This window comes from Caretta caretta, chromosome 8 (assembly GCF_965140235.1).
Source record: "Caretta caretta isolate rCarCar2 chromosome 8, rCarCar1.hap1, whole genome shotgun sequence".
NCBI lineage: Eukaryota > Metazoa > Chordata > Testudines > Cheloniidae > Caretta > Caretta caretta.
The window spans coordinates 18,113,233-18,133,729 of NC_134213.1; the positions used below are offsets into that span (position 1 = coordinate 18,113,233).

At 42.6% G+C, this 20,497-nt stretch overlaps 1 protein-coding gene across 2 annotated transcripts in view; it reads right to left on the reverse strand.

The window, feature by feature from the left end:
- PRELID2 (PRELI domain containing 2) overlaps positions 1-18,188 on the reverse strand; it is a 43,303-nt gene extending 25,115 nt beyond the window's left edge. The window contains exons 1-4 of one of the 2 annotated variants that reach the window (XM_048859643.2): positions 17,986-18,188; positions 5,378-5,435; positions 2,936-3,009; positions 454-614 (exon numbers count right to left, since the gene is read on the reverse strand). In XM_048859643.2, coding sequence (XP_048715600.1) covers positions 454-614; positions 2,936-3,009; positions 5,378-5,435; positions 17,986-18,060 — 368 coding nt within the window. In that variant the 5' untranslated portion in view covers positions 18,061-18,188. Of the gene's footprint in view, positions 1-453; positions 615-2,935; positions 3,010-5,377; positions 5,436-12,281; positions 12,365-17,985 lie in introns of those variants that run through there. The other variant, XM_075131319.1, reaches the window with a different exon arrangement.
- Positions 18,189-20,497: the final 2,309 nt, after the last annotated feature.

The window sequence follows — 20,497 nt, forward strand, 5'->3', positions numbered from 1 at the left end:
GGGCCCTTCCTAAATGTCTTTACGATTTTCAGCAGTAACATGGGCTGTACCAAAATACCATTGTATGTTTCACAGAGAACACAAAAAAGGCAAATAAAATAAATAAATAAGCAAGCAAGCAATACTTGCATTGCACAATAAGAGTGAAACAAGATGGAACAGTGTTAACGTAAGGGACAAATTTCAAGTGGTCATTAGTAGAGATGAGACCAAGCCAAGACAACTTAGAAAAAAAGGACTTGAACGTTCCCAACATCTGAAGGTGTTTGGGTGCAGAGATTTCCTTTAGGCCCATCTCTAGTTACCAGCTCAGAAGACAAAGTGGAAAACATTTTAGGGCTTCATGACTTCCTTGGCCAACTAGATTGGGTATAATAGACTAATATATTTATTCACACACACACACACACACACACAGACACCCAGTATTCACATGCAGGCGCTCGACCTTACCAATTTGGATTTTCCAAGCTTTCCCTGAAGACAGATTCTTCACTTAGAGATGCATATTGTGTCCAGGTAAGGCAATGAGACTTCATAACCATATTTCTTTCCTGCATATTAAGCCAAGATTCTTCCTCCAAGTAGATGTCAGACACTTTTAAGACACTGACCTGCCAAGTGTAAGGATTATAACGTTCAAAACTCAGTATTTTGAGACCAAACAAACACTTTCACATATTTAGAATTTATTTTTATCCTTGTATACTAAAACTGAGGATTAACACTGAGAATGAAGGTACATCAGCTGCAGCCAGTTTTTAATGATACACGTTGACCTTAATAGATGGCGGTGAGGTCATGCAAACGTTCAAAGATTTATGCAAACTGCTCAGTCCCCAGCCAGACTTCCTGGATTGCTAAATGCCAAATAAATGATCTAGCTACATCATGTTTCATTTCTAACTTGTTATGGCCTATTTAAAACGATGGATTCTAATAAGGCTCATTCACAGACTATGGCATGCAAAACACAATCAGCTAAAACTAAGATGTGCAGCACAAACCTACGTCTGCACCCTCCTGCTTCTGGGCTGCTCTGGCCCCCCAAAATAAGTAGCTCCCCAGGAGTAAGTTAAGTTACAGCAGTCTGTTCCCAGCTGCCTATGGGCAGCAGCACTGCCCAGAATCCTCACAAAGCTGTATATTGTGTCTCCACCCCCAACACACCCCTCCTGCCCAATCATGCTCTCTACCATGAGGTTTCAAGGGATCATCAGAAGTCAGCTTATGTCTGTCTTTCTCTATTCCTACACTGGGAGAATTCTTCCTCAGCCAGACCTGATGCTTTTAGAACTCATTCACTCTGCTCTCTCCCTTGTACCCAGTGCACAAAGGACAGAACAAAGATGAGAATCGCACCCTTGAATCATTTTAAGTTCTGTCTGGTATGCGGAAGTTTACTTTTTCCTGTGTGGAAGAAGGATGTAGAATAAAAACACAGATGTAATGGGCATAAATGCTCTCATACTAACTATAAGAAAAGTTACAAGCTGTTAATAAAATTAAAGCTAATTTTCATCAACTGAAATTTAATTGAAACAAGGTGGGTGAGGTTATATCTTTTATTGGACCAACTCCTGCTGGCGAGTGAGACAAGCTTTTGAGCTACACAGGAAGAGCTGTGTATAGCTCGAAAGCATGCCTCTCTCACAACAGAAGTAGTGGGTCCAATAAAAAGATATTACCTCACCCACCTGCTCTCTCGAGCATCCTGGGACTGACATCACAACAGCACTGCATACAAATTTAAGTGAGAGCTCTCTCTCATCACTGCAGTGCAATAAGAGATTCCTTAGATCACCTACATGGAATTTGCTACATCTATATTTCTAGGAATGTCGAAGGAGTGTAGGAATGGGGTGGGGTTGAAGTGACATTGCCGGGTTATAAATGTTGGTTTTGATTGTGACACAAGTGTCTTGGAGCAATCAAATTGATTTTCTTTGCAAGACAGCTTATTTTTTGCTACTTATGCTCTTTGTATTCTTTATTTGCATTACTTTCAGCCAATTACTGAAAACAGCCAATGAAATATTCTCAAGAACTAACTCAAAGCGTTTGGATTGCAAAACACTTCCATGCCGTGTTCATTTTTCCACCAAAGGTTTTTATTGGCATTTAAACAAAAATCCATGGCAGCATTTCTAGAGTGGTAGGTTTTGTAAGAGACTGCAGAAGTGCCGACCTCAAGTATTGTACTTGAATTTTGGTTTCTGAACCTTCAGGGTACACTTTGGTCACATTTTCAAGATTCTCTCTTCTACCAAGAGGGCTAGAAACAAAAGCTAACATTTTCAAGTAATCACAGGACTCTTAAGAGCTGAGCTTTATAAAAAAAGAAAATGTCACAAGAGAGCTAGCAACATTAAAGATGTTTCTACAAAACCTATTATTTGGGGTAACATCTCTTTAAAACCCTCAGTTCACACAATCACATCATTTTATAAAACATGTATACAATTATTCAAAATCACTTTAGTAATAGCCACACAGATATATTCCAAGGTCTTCCAGTAACCTGCTTCCATAAAAGGACAGCAGCTTGAAGAGGTTTCAATAAGAGAGAAAACAATTTGAAACTGTTGAAGGATTCATCTTGACTATTTTACAGGAACACGAGAGATGCCACCACCCATATCTTACTCTGTGCAAGACTGAAGTTTTGTCCTTCCTAGCCAAGTGTAAGACTCATTTATACAGAGCCTTTTCATTATTTTTCAAAGAAAAAAAAGTTTTAAGCTTTCTTCTGCCTAAAAAGTTAATGGGAAATCTGGGCTTTTCATGTAAATTGCATCACAAGCCTGTATCAGGATTGTTGTTAGGTTGGGGTTTGTTTTTTTTGTTTGTTTTTCTTTTTAAGTATCACTTTAAAAAATAAAATAAAACAAAACATAATCCAAAGCCAAGTTTAACCTGGATTTAAAGTAATTACCTTTCTTAAGATTTCTGGAATTACATTCTGACATGTTGCAATTCTCCTTCTGTAAATAATCCCTGTGGACAAATCTGATCATAAAAAAATTAAGAAAGTAAAAAAAGAATAAATAAGACATATTGAAGAGCTAGCCTGGAAAATGTTGCCTTTTATCAATAAAAATAAAGCATCTGGAGATTTAGCAAGAGAATGAAACTGTAGGCAGGAAGGCTGGCAAACTAATGATGCATTAGACTGTTTTTTATTCATTATTGTTATTATTATTATTATTTAGAGTAACCACGGTATTCCTTCCCCTTTGCCAGACAAAGTGGTAAACAAGAAAGATGCTGACAATCTGGGCTCAGTCTCATTAGGAGGGTATCTGTGCCCATCACTACACTCTAGTACCCCCTACCAACCAGAGAACAGATGGTATTTTACAAACATTTTTTTGGCATTTATACTAGTATTTGTAAAGGGCAAAGCACATACAGCCAAACTCAGCCCTCACATAAGAGGGCATGAAAGCACTGAAGTCAGAGCTGGATTTGGAACATAGCAGCAAAGGAGTTCATTTTCAGTGGCACTATTTTGTTGATGATCTGGGAACAGAGAAAAGTAGAGTGCAAGTATTTTAGTCTGTATGGACTGTTTAGCAGTCAGTCCATGCCTGGACCAAAAACTTTGCTTTCCACTTGCTTCATTCCTCCACTTAATATTCTCAAATATATCCTACCGGCACACAGAATACACTCCTCCCTCTTACTGCATTTGAGGTCTACAGCAAGCTCTTCTGACTACTCATTTATTTTTATATTGAATTGGGCCCCCTGACAAGGACAAAGCGATCTATTAAAAATCAAATGATAGTTATTTAGCATCACCAAAAACGTGACTGGCTTTCAGGATCTCTTTGCATTTTAATATTGAATGAACCAGACCATGTACAGAAACCTCAGTATGCTGCAAAAGGAGACGCCAACTGGCAGACGGCCCAGTTTAACGAGAGCTCTCAGTGATAAAAGACTGTCTTCTCAAAAAGTTTATCTGGTGGGATCTGTGGGCTGTGAAAGGGCTCTGATGGTACATTGGGTAAATATTAAATAGGAGGTGCTTACATGGCATATACACCAGTATTTCCCACGAAAAGGGCTGCTTAGTGCATACTGGTATAATTTTGCTCTCAAAATACACTTTGGCTGATGTCAGTGCAAGTGTTCCATTGTCTCTATGCAGGGGGAGCTCAGCGATACCACACTTGTACAGACAAAGCAGAATACTGTAATTAAGACCCACCATGTAGATCTATTTTAAATACTTACATGGCCATTTTACAGATTGGGAATTGAGGCCCAGAGAGACTAAGTGATTTGCCCAAGGTCACACTGGAAGCCTGTGGCAGAGTAGGGAACGGATCGCACATCTCCTAGGCACCAGGCTCACCACTGGACCATCCTTCCTCTCAATGTGAGGCTGGAGTTTAGCCCTACATGATGATATTTCCATTTGACTGAAAATGGTATCAAAATGAATACACTTCCTTTGTTTGTATCTCTTCCCCAGCAAGTCATCACACTAATCTGGGAGACAGAGGCTCTCTCTATTAGAGCACTCGTGAGCAGCTTGGGCCAGAAGGTGAAGTACAGAAGTTGAGAACTTGAGCACATTTCCAAGAGCAGAAACAGATTGTTGTTTCAGCACAAAAACACTTTTGTATGGATGTTTATTCCCCCGTATTTTAAAATAAAATTGCTTAAGTGTACATACATTGTATATCAGCCAGTGTGCTTAACTGGCAATTTTCCAGTGTGCCTACCAGTAAATCTCTTTTAAATTACAAATACAAACACAAACACTATCTACCCATTAACAGCAGCAAAGGCATCAGTCTTACCAAAATTCTGCCACCTGAGCAAGCGTCTCTTTTCCAGACAGTGTCACGAATGTTTGGCAGCTGGAGAAATCTAAATGCTTTACACTATTTTCGAAGTTCTAGTGGTTAAAGCAACTGGGGTGGGAATCAGGCTTCAATTTCTGACTCTGCCAGTGTCTTATTATAGAATATTGGGTCACTGAACCTCTGTTTCCCCATCTTTAAACCAAAGTAATCAAATGCCAGTTGATTTGGATCACTTAGAGCTAATCTCCATTGACTTCAGTGGGCTTTAGAAAGTCACTGAGATAGCTACAGATGGGAGTCATTACAGAAATGGAATGGACCTATACACTTAGAGCAAGTAGTACAAGGAGAATAGGCAAGTTATGCTTCTAACACTCTCTGAATTACCTCCCAATGTAAAACGTGAGGTGTAAATAAATTGTAAGCTCTTTGGGGCAGAGGCTGTCTTTTTGTTCTGTGTTTATACAGCACCTAGTACAATGGGGTCCTGGGTCCATACCCGCAGCATTACTGAAACACAATAATAATTATAACACCACCACGAATAGATAGCTTACCTGTTTTCTCTTCCATGGTTTTTATAGCTGTGACATGTTTCTCCATAGGACTGGGATACTAGATAAAAAAAAAAAACGTATAGTGTAAACATCACTATATTTGTCACTTGGGTAAGAGAAAATTGCCAACGCTCAGTTGTGAAATCAATAAGCATTTTCATGGTCTCTCTCAATGGAGAAAAAGAGCAGGCTTGTGTCAAGAGTGTGCACTATCCAGTGTCCATTTAGATTAGCTAAAACATTTACTAAGAGGAGAAATTAAAAATATTTTTAAAATTTACATTTCATTTATTGTGGTGAGGAGGTTTGCTTAGCCTTCAAAAAACACCCAACGTTCAGTCTTACTACAGAACGCTCATATTATTAAACAGAGATTTTAAAGCCTGAGCCAGCATACAGAATACCCTCAAAAGCAGAAACAGAATAAGATTGACCTGTATGACATGATTCTAACGGACCACGGCTTGCAGAAGTGCCACAGCTCCATGAGTCAAATTCATCCCTAAGGAGCTACACTAGTAATAATTTGGACCTTGTTTCCTGCAGTACACTACCTGTAAATGCTGCTGAGCATGCTTACAATACAGTTCATAGCCCGAAGTTATGCAGCAAGGTGCAGGAAAGCTGGTTTACAGTGGCATCTGCAAAGCCAAATACTGTATGTGAGCTTTTTCTGTCCTGCAACATCTTTAAGATTTCTTCTAGAAAGGAAGATGTCACTTCATCCTGTAACGTACTGGTGGGTGTGCACATCCCTCTGCTCCAGCGGTTGGCTTGAAGAGAGGCTAATGGAACTACCACTACTGCCTGCGGCTGCTAAGGAAAGTCTCCTTTAGCTCAAGTAGCAGAGTCATTTCAGAGCTGAAGAAATGAGACTCCAGCTCTGACTCCCCAAGAGAGCGTGTGCAAGAATTATGTAGAAATTGTATCAAATGTCTGAAATATATGAACTCTGTAATAAGGAATTTTTTATGTAGAAACACAGAGGCAAGGGATAAGTAAGTCATTTAGGACGCCCTGTTGACAGAGAGCTTGAGACGGTGAAAAGAACTATATTACCCATTGCTAAAAGCAAGCAACATTCACATGAATGGATGCTGACATCAAAAACAAAAAGCAAAGATAAATCATTGCAATCCATCATGACTCAAAAGTAACTGGACTAATACAAATCCCAGATTAGTATTCAGAAAATACTGAACGCCAGATAAAGATTAACATTAGACAAAAAAATATGAAGAGTGAAAGGAGGTGGGAAAATTACATCTTAAGACTCAATGAGTTAAGGTAATGCAGTGATTACCGGTAACAGATGTTACAGCATCCTGCTTTAAAAGTAACCAGGAATTCTGGAGGAAAAAAGGGACAAAAATTCCGGAAGAGGATAATTGATTCATCCTGCAGTACCACTACAATTATTTTTGTTACTGGGAATAAAAGTTGGATTTAAAAAAGGAAGTACAATTCTGTAGACTCCTATTATGTAGTTAAATCAGAGGCTTCTATGCAACATGCTGCTTTGAAATGGCACAAGTAGTTGTAGAATTACATTATCAATGTAACTTACACTCTGTAAGGCCCAATTGTGTGAAACAAAAAGCCATTTACATAAATCTTTCACTAAATAGCAGACTCTATTACCCAAGTATTTAAAACAGAAACAGACTCAATTTCCTACACAGCAGAGTATAAGAAATGGTGTTAAGAGCCTATAAGCAGATGGAATGGTTCGGCGAGCGTAGCAGTCACAACAAAGTATACTTAAAAGCCTTGGGGGAAGAATGTGGTTGGCTTAGGTTTCCTGAGGATCTTCAAGTACAACAGCAGCAGCGATCAAAAATCTCACTCTGGCTATTTCCTCAGCCCTGGAGTGACTTTGTGGGGCAACTGCCTACCCTCAAGGCATTGGTCCCCACCACTGCAGGTATGGAGGTTCCAGCCCTCCTCTTGGAGTCTCTGATTAACCAGAGAGCTCTTGCCCTTGAGCATGAAATTGGTGGAATCTCCTTCCTTAGAAGTTTTTAAGGTCAGGCTTGACAAAGCCTTGGCTGGGATGATTTAATTGGGTATGGGTCCTGCTTTTGAGCAGGGGGTTGGACTAGATGACCTCCTGAGGTCCCTTCCAACCCTGATATTCTATGATTCTATGAGTGTAAGGGAAAGGGGAAGCTGTGCTGAAGTCAACTTTCCAACATGCCAGCAATCAGGCAGGGACTGTGCACCTGATCACTACAACCATTTAAACAAACATTATCTCCTTGTTGCGAGCTATTGCTAAATACCATAAAATAATGGACAAGACCCAGCTTGCTCTCTCTAGTCATATTTTACTTCCAAAAACCAACCAACCCACCCAACACTATTAGAAGAACATGAAGGATGCAAATTCAAAAAAAAAAAAAAAAAAAATCAAAGCTGCAAAGTTAAAAGTTAGGAAGTGCCAGAATTAACGTTGTCAACCTTAATTCTGCCTCTTGTGCATATCCATTATGATACAGTCTTTAGTCACATTTTTCTTCCTTCCTCCTGACCCCTAGCTCCTGCCTCCTCCCTTTTTGTGCCTATATACTTCCCACCTCCTCTATTCCAACCATCAGCTCCTCTTCTTCTCCCACTCCCCCTCCTCCAGTCCCCACTCCTCTCCTTCCCTGCCATCCTCGCATTTCTCATTCCACTGCCTGGACCCAGCAGGCAAGGCACTGAGAGCACTGCAGAGACAGATTCTTTACTTCCATTTCCCAAGCATGGTGCTCCAGTGGCCTGCAGCAGCCAATAAGAGCAATTATAGGGAAAGTCTGGCTCAATCTCTGCATCCTCCTGGATGGAGCATGCTCAGTACAGACAGAATCTTCAGGAGTGATGATCAACCAACATGGTTGGAGTTAGAAAATGTTCATGGTTATACAGGTGAGATATGTTTGCTATGGGTGATGAAAGGGAAAGAGTCATTCAATTGTCCATATTCAGTGCCTGTTCTCATCTTTGACTTGACTGCTAGTGCCTTGGTTTTCTGGTGGTAGGATATATAGTGCAGCAACTTTAATTCCAAGTTAAAAAATTTGGGTTGAAATCATATGTATAAAGCATGACTGTTTTCTTTCTCTCTACTGTCCCTGTGAAATGATTTGATGCCATCTTGTGGTCAATTCTAGAAAGGCATTGAATCGGTCCAGTCCATAGTACTTTTATTGAGGCCAGAATGGGAGGGTGCAGAAGAGACAGAAGTGAATTTCAGGAGATAAAAAAATTGGCAGAGGCAGGATAATTTGCACTTATTACTACTTGGTTTCCTGACAAAATGAGGTGGGGAGAAATGTAATGAGACTGCTGATATCTTTCACCCCCATCCTTTAAAGTAGTTCTCAGTACTTAAAACTGAGGATTGCTAAGATTTCATTTAAACAATCATTTTAAAAGGGTAAGAGACAGCAAATGGATGCAGCACTATCAAGGGGCTGGAGCAAGGACCTAGAGAGAAGAAACCCAGGTTCTATTTCTCTCACTGGCTTTGTGCTTGGCCAATGAACTTTAGTATCTCAGTTTAGGCATAATATTTACCCATCTTTGTAAAACACTCTGAGATCTGAACCCGAAATACACCATAGAAACCTCAAAGTATATTTGGTGGGGAGGGGTGTTTGGGTACTGGGGGACAGTAATTAATAAATACTATTCCTGCCTGAAAAGTAAATACATGATTCGTTGTTATGGTGGCTGACTGACTTGAAGTCTAAACTCACTTTTAAAAACTGACTAAAGTAGTTTCATATTCTACAATTGCCCTAGAGTTCCTCTGTCAATTTGTATGGTTTTACAGACAGGTTTTCCTATTTTAAAACATGGTTTAGCCCTCTATTGCGGTGTGAAAGGCCCAAAGAAATGAGAGAAATTAACTGATTAGGTAGGAGAAACAGTGAAACTGACTTTCACAAGCTGTCAAATCCAAATGCACACTGGGGGTGGGGAGAAGACTTTAAAAATGAAATTTTTATCTCCAATTATTCCTTAGGTGTCAGTGAGGCTCCAGGAAGATCTACGAGTCCAGTTTGTAGAACTGGAGCCACAGATATGATAGCATATAATGATATTTATGCTGTAGTTCAAGTGTGAAAGCCAGCACAAATTCATTCACCATTTCCAATAAACAAACTGGACACAGACTCATAGGACTGGAAAGGACCTCACAGGTCATCTAGTTCAGTCCCCTGCACTCCTGGCAGGATTAAGTATTATCTAGACCATCCCTGACAGGTGTTTGGAGATTTTTAAGAGTGGGTTAGACAATGATGAGTTGTACTGGTGATTATCCTTTTTGGTTATTTATTGAAAACAATTAATTCATTTCTCGTTTTGTAGAATGCCAACAATGTATAATGATTGCATAACTCTTAACTCCTAATGTTCTGTCTTTCTGTAAATCCAGTGACTTCTAACAAACAAAATCACAAGAATTAATGTATACCCTTTTCAAATAGGACTTCCATTTAGAAACTAAAAGAAAAAACGCACACTGTTGTCCCTTTAAAGCCAAAGCAATTTGAAATAAATGATCCTAAATAACACAGTAAACTGAATAAAGTGCATAAAAATAAGTTATGGAATTAAGGGGTATATTCTAACCACAATGCTACTTGCTGGGAGTTATTTGTGGGGAGAATAGACTCCTCGGAGTGTTTAGCTCCAGAGAGGAATCCATGAAGCTTACATGTAATGGTATATATAAAAATAAAAAGTATTTCAAAGCAAGAAAGAGTTGATTTTACATGCAAGATCAAATGGAGCTCAAATAAATCAAAATGGCAACATCAAAGACTGGCAAAAATAAAAATAAATATATATTCTGACTGATTCTCCTTTGTTATCCCAGAGAAATGAAACACCGACATTGCCAAATCAGCTCAACCTTTTCAGGCTTCACAAGTGTTTTTGCGAATACATTTATTTTTATATATATATTTTTTTTTAAAAGGTCTAGCAAACCCCCGGCACATCAAGTAATCTGTGATCATCAGTCACTACATAAGCCTTTTCACATATGGATATGTTTATTTTAGTCACACCATTTGTCACACTTGAACTAAATGTTTGCTTTATGGGGCAGCTGCTGAGTTGGCATCTGTGCCCACTCAAGCCACCAAAGCAGTGGAAAAATTATTATTGTTATTAATTGTATCACCATATTCCTAAGACCTTACAATCTAAGTAGCACAGCATTTGCACTACTTTGGATAGCCACGTAGCAGAGTCCAGGCACATTACTGATGCCTTCACAGCAGCTACCCACAGAGCACCAATCAGAGAGGAGTAAGCACGGTCAGTAGACTTGTACATAGTTTCAGTTCTCCACTGGAAGGAAGCAGAGAATTGTGCACGCTACCGCTGCCCTACACCACAGCAGACAGCCATGCCCCTAAAGCATAAGATGGAGCTGCCATTTCATTCCATGTGCTTCTAGGCTTTGCTCCAATTCCAAAGTTTGGACCCAGGGCTTTGAGGTGATCTTTCAGAGGTAAAATACTATGTGCCATGCTATTTAATTCACATGCAAGGACAATATGTATTAATGTCTGCAGAGGGAAAAGGTTGTCATACACTTCTCTTTGGTCACCGGATCTTAGGTTGATCATGATCCAATCCCGCAAATTGAGTACGTTTTGAGAAGAAGCAGCTTGAATTTGAATTTTGCTTTTGTGACCCAGTTTTTTGGTCATGTAGAACTACTGTCTTGCATTATTGAGGTATGCAAAAATAGAGAGAAAAAACAATTTGACCCCTTGGGTAGGTTAAAGGTCATTTGTATGATCAACCCGAGATACCATATTCAAGTGCTTATACATGCACTACAGTCCATGAATGCTTAGAACACAGCAACACATGCTATGATTTTCAGAAGGGCTAACGGGAGGGGGGCTCCCTACATTCATTAAAAGCCAATGAGAGTTCAGTGCCTTAGGCATGGAAGCCCCCTTGACAAATCACAGCTGTAATAGCTTTGTAAGTAAGTAAGTTTAGTTTCATTTCCTCACCCTATGTTAAAGGCAACACAAAAACATCAAAGCAGTAAAATGTTTTATTTGCACAGTATAAAAGGGGGAGGAGGGAAAAAAAGAAAAAAAAGAGGAAAATCTACTTGAACTATAACTCAAGTTATTTCTTTACCTGGATTAAATTCCTAATTAAAATAAGGAATGCAGTACAACATTGTCACATTTAAAAGAGGATTATTTTAACCTTTCTGCTCTATGCCTTTGGCTGCCATAGTTAGGCTCACTCTTTACCTCCAGTGGTCTTTCCTCTGAAGTCATGTAGATGTATACTACAGAATATTATTTTGATTTGCAATGCGTCTGTGGCTCAAATCCTTAACGAGAAATAATGCTAACAATGCCTCTTTTCTGACCCTGAATTGTCATGCAACTAAAATCAACGCCGGACCGCGTCCATCTTTTCTACGTTTGTGGCAGTGGTGCAAGTACGGTGGTAAGATATTTATAGCCAGTACTGTGTATTGGAAGGACACAGGAGGAGCAGAAGGAGGGGCCGCCAGGTGACCCCATGCCAGCAGCTCCTCTGTACTGCCCCCAGCCCTTCCTGTACAGCAGCCTCACCAGAGGGGCAGGGCTGGGGGTGGTACAGCCACACCGGATGAGCTGCCGGAGCGGGGCTGCCCAGCAGCCCCACATTCTGCTCCTTTTGCTGCTTCAGTTCCAGAGAGTCCTGCAGTTCGGAAGTCTCCGGTGCAGCGGGAGGAGGACAGAGCCTACTTTCCCCCATCCCTCAGGTAATGAATCATGGGGAGGGGACGGGGAGAGCATGGGGACCCCGGGCTGGAGCTGGGGTCATACGGGGGCGGGGGGGAGGTCACATACCCCCCCTTTAAGTCCCTCCCATGAGTGCAGCCTACCGGTAAGAAATGAGTTCACTGGTTTGTAGATAACGTTTGTATATATTGTAGATAGTGGAGCAAATAATTAAGCAATCACTCAATCTGCAAACACCTAGAAGAAAACAAAGTGATAAATAACAGTCAGCATGGATTTGTCAAGAATACTGTCAAACCAGTCTGATAGCTTTCTTTGACAGGGTAACAAGCCTTGTGGATTGGGGGCGGGGGGAGGGGGGGGAGCGGTAGATGTGGTATATCTTGACTGTAGTAAGGCTTTTGATACTGACTCGCATGACCGCCTCATAAACAAAACTAGGGAAATGCAAACTAGATGGAGCTAGTATAAGGTGGGTGCATAACTGGTTGGAAAATCATTCCCAGAGAGTAGTTATCAGGGGTTCACAGTCATGCTGGAAGGGCATAACAAGTGGGGTCCTGCAGGAATCAGTTCTGGGTCCGGTTCTGTTCAATATTTTCCATCAATGATTTAGATAATGGCATAGAGAGAACACTTCTGAAGTTTGCAGATGATACAAACCTGGGAGGGGTTGCAAGGGCTTTGGAGGATAGGATTAAAATTCAAAGTGATCTGGACAAACTGGAGAAATGGTCCGAAGTAAATCAGATGAAATTCAATAAGGACAAATGCAAAGTACTCCACTTAGGAAGGAACAATCAATTAGTTACACACATACAAAATGGGAAATGACTGCCTAAGAAGGAGTACTGCGGAAGGGGATCTGGGGGGTCATAGTGGATCACAAGCTAAATATGAGTCAACAGTGTAATGCTGTTGCAAAAAAAAAAAAAAGCAACCATCATTCAGGGAATATATTAGCAGGAGTGTTGTAAGCAAGACGCGAGAAGTAATTCTTCCACTCTACTCCGCACTGATTAGGCCTCAACTGGAGTATTGTGTCCAGTTCTGGGCACCACGTTTCAGGAAAGATATGGACAAACTGGACATAAAAGGAGGAGGGAGAAGAATTGTTCTTCTTAACCCCTGAGGATAGGACAAGAAGCAATGGGCTTAAATTGCAGCAAGGGCAGTTTAGGTTAGACATTAGGAAAATCTTCCTGTCAGAGTGGTTAAGCACTGGAATAAATTGCCTAGGGGGGGTTGTGGAATCTCCATCATTGGGGATTTTAAGATCAGGTTGGACAAACACCTATCAGGGATGGTCTAGATAATACTTAGTCCTGCCTTGAGTGCAGGGGACTGGACTAGATGACCTCTCAAGGTCCCTTCCATTCTAGGATTTCAAAGCACATCCCATTCTGATTAGTTAACTGTTATGCATCATTCTAAAATGCAAAAGTTATTAAATATGTCTATTTGAGCTTGCCAGCCTTACAGATCAAGAGTACAGGAACTGGGACAATATATTATTTTTTCTAACTTCGCAGAGGGTCATGTGTGAGTAGTGGGTGGTTTTTTTGTTTGTTTGTTTTTGTGTTAAGGAACAGCTGTGGAAGATTAATAGAACAGAAGAGAAAGACTGACTGCACACTGCACTTCTGTCTGCACTTGCTGTTCAACAATGTGACATGGAGGTTTTTGAGAAAGAGATTGTGGAATAATATTGAAAAGTTTAACATAACCAAAAATGGCTTGTACGGGGTTTCAGATTACAGCATGAAACCACTGCAGTGAATCCATGCAATTTAGTGTTGAGCCATAACATTTGGTCAATAAAAATACAAAACATGACCATGTTTTTTATAGGCCCTTATTCACATATACTATCAGGGATTCCCTGGTGAACTACACAGGATGAAACCCTGACCCCATTTAAGTCAATGGCCAAATCCCCATTGACTTGAATAGGGCCAGGAGATCCCCCATGAGTTTTCAAAACAAAAAGGAACCACATTATTTCTTGAAAGGAGAGCAATAACACTCACCCCTAACAACCCTAAGGTTATAAGATTTTTAAAGAGGTGGCAGAACCCTTAATAAAAATAAAAAACCCCAACCTAGAAGTAGACATCCTCTGTTCCTGGGGACACAGGACACCAGCAGCTTTAGAAAGGACGTCTTTATTTAATGAGTAGCGCAGCCCACTCTTGATTCAGATAGCAGAAAGCGATCTTGGTCCCTCCCTTTTCTGCAGTTGACGGTGCATGGACTGACAGTTGTGCCAGCACAGAACCCTATGAGCTCTGACAGGACTTCACAGGGCCACAGCAAGTTGCACATGCTCTGTCAATTATAAGATTGGACTTTGGAGCCATGCAGTTTGATAGTTTTCACAGCACTACCTCGATCATAGTAAGATTTTGCTTTAAGGGCACACACGCACAGATTTCTGTTTCTCCTCAGGAATGATGTTTTTCTTGAGGACACTGCAGCTGCTCTCTTCTGATGAGTCCCAAGGGACATGCAAGTTACTGTTTCAGCCAATTCAGACCAAAATGTATGAACCCATGCTTGGCTTTCGTGAGAGTTTGCATTTTGGAAAGCAATTTGCAGAACGTCCTCCACTCTACTTCTTATCATTGTAAGATGTTCTGAAGAAACAAACAGCATTATTTGTGACTGGAGTCATGGAGATGCCCTGTGCTACACAGCCGTTTCTCTACTGTCAATGTCATGTTAATGTTTAAAGCATATGTTGCAAAAAACAAAATATTGTGGGCTCTGCTCTGGATTTTCCCTTTGTTCTTATAAGAAAAGAGCCACCGTTCGAGGCAATGAAACCAGGATCAGCATATTACACAAAGATTACAATTCAGCCCCAAAAAGTTATTTTAGTCAAAGGAAAAACAACAAGTAAAAGAAGAGTTTGGATGCACATTCAGGAACTTATCCCTAGTCTCGGTTTGCCAGAAACTGGGAATGGATTACTTGATGATTACCAATTCTGTTCATTCCCTCTAAAGCAGTGCTACTCAAAGTGGTGGTCCGCGGACTGGTGCCAGTCCACAAGCCATCAGCTGCCAGTCTGTGCACACATTGGAAAAAAAAAAATTGCTGGTCCCCCACATCAGACAGCTTGAGAAGCACTGCTCTAAAGCACCTGGCATCGGCCACTGTCAGAAGACAGGATACTGGGTTAATGGATCTTTGTTCTCACCCAGTATGGCCATTTTTAGGTGTACAAGAGTGTAAGGTGCAGAAGGGAAATTTACTAGGATGCAACATGGCCAAGCCCAGCTCCAACAATGAGACATCATTTACCTCCATTTGAGCACCACATTTAATTGTTTAAAATTATTTCACTTTTAGAAATCTACTTCCCATAGTAATATGTAGTTTTTGCACTACTATCATTTTGGACAACTGAGAGAGTAACCAATTTCACATCTCTGGTGTAAAAGACTAACTGCAACACTAGGTTTATGGGTTCTCTAGGAGGATGTCTACAGCCAAAGAAAATGATTTCACTATTATTTATTCATATCATAGCATGGAAACATTACTGACTTTTGTTTTTAAAGAAAATCCAAAGTCTGGGCCCACTCACTTCAATAGAGTCCCTTTAAGAACACAGATATTTAAGGGCCCAATCCTGCAAAAGCAGTCTGTCAACAGAACCCTGTGCTCACAGAGTTCCTCTGACTTCATTCTGGCTCAGAGCAGTGGGATGCCCATGCGTATGCACTTGCAGGAGTGCAGACTATGTTATAAAGTAAATGGGGTTGGTTACTATTCCACAGATGTCTACATGGAGACTTGAATCTTACACAGATGAACAGAAAAGTATGATTTAAAACACATCACAGTTTAGCATAGTTATAGCCCTGAAAGTGTTATCAGGTACTAACCCACACTGCCTAAAGCACCAGTGCAGATTAGATATGTGGGTAAGGTCGCAAGGCAACAACTGCTGAAAGTGAAAGAGAGGTAAGGCAGTGCTGGAGAGACCACTACTCCGGAAATGACAGACAAATTAGTATCACAGGTCTGCATAAAAGTATGCTTTCATCCAAGTGAGAAACATAATTATACACAGAGAGAGAGAGAAAGAAATACCGAGCTCACAACTAACAGTTTCTTCTGCCAATAGTTGCTCGTCACTTCCTTCCATTTACAAGGCTACACAGACCAAAAAAACCACCAGAACACTGAGTCAAAAAAGTGTAAGAGACTACCTGGCCTCAAAAGAAATAGTTGAAGGAACAATGGCAATTTACAAGTCACACATTTGTATCTATTATTAGTATTGGCAACTGTTCTCGAACTGTGGGTCATGACCCCATTTTAATGGGGTTGCCAGGGCCCACATTAGACTTGCTGGGACCCAGGGCTGAAGCTGAAACCCGAGTTCCACCCCCACGTGGGACTCAAGCTCCCGCCTCCGCTCCTCACCATACAATAACTGTTGTCAGAATGGGGTTGCAATGCAATAAAGTTTGAGAACCGCTGGATATGGTAATAACACCTAAGAGTACTAGGACTGAAAGAGATCAGAGAACAAATATTTCTAACCCCCAAAGTGTCCCGTTTGTTTACTTTGAGCATTTGATGAATCTTTGGGTCCAGTCAATTTCATTGTGTCTTTCACACAGCAACACAGGAGAGAAAACATTTTCTATATCTTATATGTCTAAGTGCACACAACCACAATAACTGGCAGAGGAACTCCAGGTGTAGTAGTAGCTGAAATTATTTACAACTTTTTTTTTTTAAGTTAAGTACATTTAACAGTGAGTGTTGCTTTAAAAATTGCTTTTAAAAGCAGGAGAGGGAAGAGGCTTGCACTGCAAGTCTATAAAACTAACCAATATGGGGAAGACAGTGTTTTCAAGAACCAGCATGCTGTTTATTGATATGATCATAAGGGTATGCAGCACTGGCAGCTCATTTGGTTACATAATTTTTAGGATATGGCAACCGTTCTCAAAGGGTGGCTCGTGACCCCAGTTTAAAGGGTCCCATAACTGTACCCTGTAACCACTGCCTACCATTTGTTGTACACTCGCTTTTTAAAAGAAGGACTTTGAACAGTGAAATTCAAGTCCAACATACGGACTTCTCTGTCCTCAGCTGAAGTTAAGTGATTTGCACTAGAGACCTCCAAGAAAAGGGCGAATATAAACACCGGCGCTGGAAAGGAGGCTGGGAAATAGCTCTGAGGGAGGAGGAATTTCCAAAGTAGGGGAAAAAAGAGTCCGTGATACTTCGCAGCGTGAACCCTGAGTCTAACACAGCCGCGAGTAGCTCTTCGGGGGGGAACCAGGATGTTTGGAGCCGAAGGCGGCAATGGCACATCACTCAGACCCGCGGTCACTTGGGGAGGTCTTGACATGAACGCCCCCCAGATCAGTGAGCGTCTCCCCAGCGAGAGTCCGGGCAGGTCCCGCTTACAGCGGCCGCCGCCCTGTGCAAACACCGGGGAGGCGCCGCAGGAAGGAACTAGGGCATGGCCCGCTCCACCACAGGGGCATAAATAACCGCTGACTCCTGCATTAGACCGACCACAGGTACCCTCGCGGGCCATCCCCAGCCAGCTGGCCCCAAAATGGAGGCCGTGGGGGCGGGGGGGAAGGGGGGAATCGCCGGCACTGCAAGGAAGTCCCGGCAGCCCGCGCAGCGCAGAGCGGACACAGTAGCCGGCCGGGGGCGCAGCCTGCGGGCAGCCAAGCTGAGCCAGGCGCGCGGCGGGCTGCAGCCGGGGGAAGAGCCCGGGAGGGAGCAGCGGGAGCGCCGGGGCAGAGCCCAGGCTGAACCGCTAGGGAAGGGGCCGTGGAAGCGGGGGTTCGAGCCCCCTCCTGTTACCTTGCGGAGGTAGCTGGCCACCACCAGCTCGAAGGGGTATCTGTAAACCTGGTGCACGTCCACCGTGACCCCCATGCCCGGGGCCGGCGAGCGCAGCTGCCTCCCCTACGAACTTCCCCAACTTGCAGGCGAGGGGTGGGGCTGCAACAAGCCTGGCCCGGGCGCGGGTTTAACAGCGAGTTGGAGCACGGTATGCCTGGGCCCAGCTCCGCCCACCTGCCTTCTGACCACGCCCCTTTCCCCTAGAGCTCCCGAGGGGCTTGGGCTGGGGACCTTCTGGGCCCGCAGCAGCCGCTGGTCCATATGCCCCAGGCAGCAGAATCATAGAATCACAGAATATCAGGGTTGGAAGGGACCTCAGGAGGTCACCTAGTCCAACCCCCTGCTCAAAGCAGGACCAATCCCCACCTAAATCATCCCACAAGTCTGCTTCACTCTAGGCAAAGGTTCCCCGGCCACTTCCCCATACCTGGAGTGGCACTAGTGGGCTGCCCTTCTGAATGTCTCACTCCTACCTTCCCCTGCCCAGCCTCGGCACTGGTAACCCCGCTCTTTCCTCCTGAGAGTGGTAACCTAGGCATTTTCAGTTCTGCTCTGCTGCCCTGCACGCTCAGGCTGTGTCCAATGTTTCTGCTTCTTCTGCCAGATTGTATCTCTGTCCTCTCCTTTCTAGCCAAACAGCCAAAGTCTTGTCCAGATCTTTATCATCTCTTTGTTATGTACTCTTCCTTTTCGGCCTCTATAACACCGACATTGCCCCATGCCCACCCCAAGGTCCGTACAGAACACAACTGCTGCGATCACCTTCCCTGGCGGTCACTATAATCACATCACTCTCTCCTTGTTTCGCTGCTTCAAGTTCAAGATTCTTTTCTTTACCTTCCAGGGCCATCATAGTTCTGCCCCTCCCTCATCTCTCATTACAAGACCCTGCCTCTTCCACTGTGCCTATGATGTCAGCCTCCTTCACCTACTTTTCAATTTATGGAAATATCTCCGCTCCTTCTTTAATGCCGCTCCTTATGCATGGAACGTGGAGGTGATCCTTAAGATCGCTACCTTCTTTTCCTTCAAATTTCTGCTCAGGACCCACCTCTGGCACCACACTCATAAGAAATCCACAACGTAACATTGGCTAGATTGAGGACTGGGGGAGGGGGAGACAGCTGGCACTTATTGTAGCTATTCACAATAATTACACAAAGATAGTGTCAATGTAAATACATAAAGATTTTACATTTGGTTACCTCACTCGCTGACTCCACCCTCCTATAGGGCTTGTTCTCTTCATTATTATTCTCATTAATAATACAATAGAGTCTACAGCTTCCAACCAAGATCAGGGCTCCATTATTATGAATCATCATTATTTTTTGCATTGCTGTGTCACCTAGGAGATGTAGTCGTGGATCAGGGTCCCACTGTGCTAGGTGCTGTACAAACAGAGAACAAATAGTCCCTGCCTGCCCCACAGAGGGGTCGGTCAGGGGACAAGGAGCAGGGAGGGGGTTGGATGGGTTGGAGATTCTGAGGGGGGCAGTCAGGGGGCAGGAAGTGGGAGGGGGTGGCAGGGCTGCCTCGGGGGGGGGCAAGTGGAGCAATTTGCCCCAGGAGACTTTTCAGGGTCCCCCACTAGAGTTTTCGGTGGCGGGGGTCCTTCCGCTCCATGTCTTCAGTGAAGTGCCCCAAAGTCCTGGAGCGGAAGGACCCCCGCAACCGAAGACCCCAGGCCCCCTGAATCCTCTGGGCAGCTCTGGGGGGCGGATAGAGAGTGGGGGCCAGGCTATTTGGGGAGGCACAGCCTTCCCTACCCGGTCTTCCATACAGTTTTGCAACTCCGATGTGGCCCTCGGGCCAAAAAGTTTGTTCACCCCTGGTGTAAAGAGACAAGAGAGACACAAGGAGGAAAAGGAAGTGGAAGCACAGAGAGGTGAAAAGACTCTGCTACAATCACAGAGAAATTTAGGATCAGAACCCATATCTCCCAGCAGCTAGTCCAGACAGGACAGATACTGTATATGGTGCCTAATACAATTGGACAACTATCCGGACAGGGGCTTCTGTGCCTGATGGAAATATGAATAGTAAAATAATCCCACTGTGTCCATCTGAATGTGGTGTTTTAAGAAAGAGCAAACACATTGTTCAGTGTTGTTTACTCAGTAAAGTAAGAGAACATTTATTAAGTTACTCGGGGCAATATATAACCAAAATCAGCTGAATCAATTTGAAAGGTAAAAAATTATATAAACCCAAATAATTGTATAACACAGTACTTAATATTATGTGTAATTCATATACCTATCTCACAATGCACACAGACGCAGATCCTGAAATCCATAGGCTTTATTTAGGCAATGTTCCTATTGAAGTAAATAGGAAAGAATAGATCTCAGTACTAGACCCAGTTTTTCGAACAATGGAAATGCTAAACTAAGGGGTCAAGGTAAATGGGGATAGATGACAAGGAGAGGTGTGAAGACCTGATAATAGTGTTGGGGAAGGAATCTGG